The 1378-nt window shown below is 31.2% G+C and overlaps 1 protein-coding gene across 5 annotated transcripts in view; it reads right to left on the bottom strand.

Annotated features, from left to right (window-relative positions):
• LOC108913654 (RING finger protein unkempt homolog) overlaps nucleotides 1-444 on the bottom strand; it is an 89972-nt gene extending 89528 nt beyond the window's left edge. For 4 of the 5 annotated variants that reach the window (XM_018719237.2, XM_018719239.2, XM_018719238.2 and 1 more), the window contains exon 1: nucleotides 164-444. In XM_018719237.2, the coding sequence (XP_018574753.1) occupies nucleotides 164-380 (217 nt within the window). In that variant the 5' untranslated portion in view covers nucleotides 381-444. The remainder of the gene's footprint in view (nucleotides 1-163) is intronic. The other variant, XM_018719240.2, reaches the window with a different exon arrangement.
• Nucleotides 445-1378: the final 934 nt, after the last annotated feature.

The raw sequence follows: 1378 nt of genomic DNA on the forward strand, positions 1-1378 counted from the left end.
ACTCACTTCCCAGGTTCATATATATATATATGGGTACGTATATATTTTTTAAATATTATTATAAAACACAAATATGTGTAATTAAAACAAGTAATCTTCCAGACAAATTTGACATAAACTATACTCTGACCTACATGAAATCCTAAATATATATTTCACTTACCCTGCCATTTAGGATCCTCATTCATTAAATTTCTTTCTTTATCTAGAGCATTGGGTCCATTAGAAGAACAACTACCTTCAGCCTCTGCTACCTCTAAGGCTTGAATTTCTTTAATATCATAGACAGGTGGCCTATGATCATGACTTCCATGAGCAAAAGCACAATGTAATCCATTTTTTACACAATATCCTCTAGAATCTGTATCATGTACACACATACATGTTTTGTAATATCTTAAATGGTAACGTCTTTCAGTGTCACCGGCTGTTCTATGAAGATATGGACAACTGAAATAAAAATATAGGTACTTAATATTATTTTAGAATATTTGAGATGAAAACATGTTTTATTCCATTTTTCAGAAAATAAAATAATCATTTCCCGACTTGTATAGTAAAAGAATAAGTTCCATTAAAAGTCTTTCACATACGAGTAGCTGAAAAATGAACCACCTAAAATGTTGTTATTGCACAATGATACAAATGTTGGATCTGATGTATACTGTACATCAACACAAATTGTAAACTATAGTAATAGGCTACTAAAGTGCATCACTGCAAAAATGTTTGAATATAGTGCAAAACGGTCGTACTACCCTTCACCAGATTTGACTGGATTCTCCTACATTAGGGGTGAGGTTGTTGTAGTCGTGGAGACCGTGAGCATAATAACACTTGAAATGCATCGAACTTTGTTTAAATATGCCACTGTATATTTATACCTGTGAGAAACCACCCTTAGAATTGATTAAGTAAATTGTTTATTTGCTGTGTAGAAATTTTTTTTTACATCAGTTTGAATAGGAATAAATATCGATTTGTTTTGAGTTCGGGTTGAGACATTGTACTCATAGAATTGAAATCCTCTCATCGAGTGAGAATCTTGTATTCATACAGTTAGAATCCTGTTAAGAGTATTGTGTAGTGAAAAACCCAAGCCTCGTCCTCAGAAAAAGTCTAGTCTTTTCTAGCAATTAAGTGTACATAGTGTCGTGTAAGAAAAAAGGATTTTCTTCATCGATATCAAATCACCTTAAATTTTTTGTTCTCCTTCTCGGCTACCCATTCTAAATTACTAGTTCACCTTCTGTCTGGTTAAATTACTTTATTTCATTCAAAAATTAACATCAATCTAAATGACAAATTTTTAAAACGTATTATAGTTCACTTCGTATTAATATTGTAAACCATTTATTGTCACAGTTTTATTATTTAA

This window comes from Anoplophora glabripennis, unplaced genomic scaffold (assembly GCF_000390285.2).
Source record: "Anoplophora glabripennis isolate ALB-LARVAE unplaced genomic scaffold, Agla_2.0 scaffold947, whole genome shotgun sequence".
Taxonomy (NCBI): Eukaryota; Metazoa; Arthropoda; class Insecta; order Coleoptera; family Cerambycidae; genus Anoplophora; species Anoplophora glabripennis.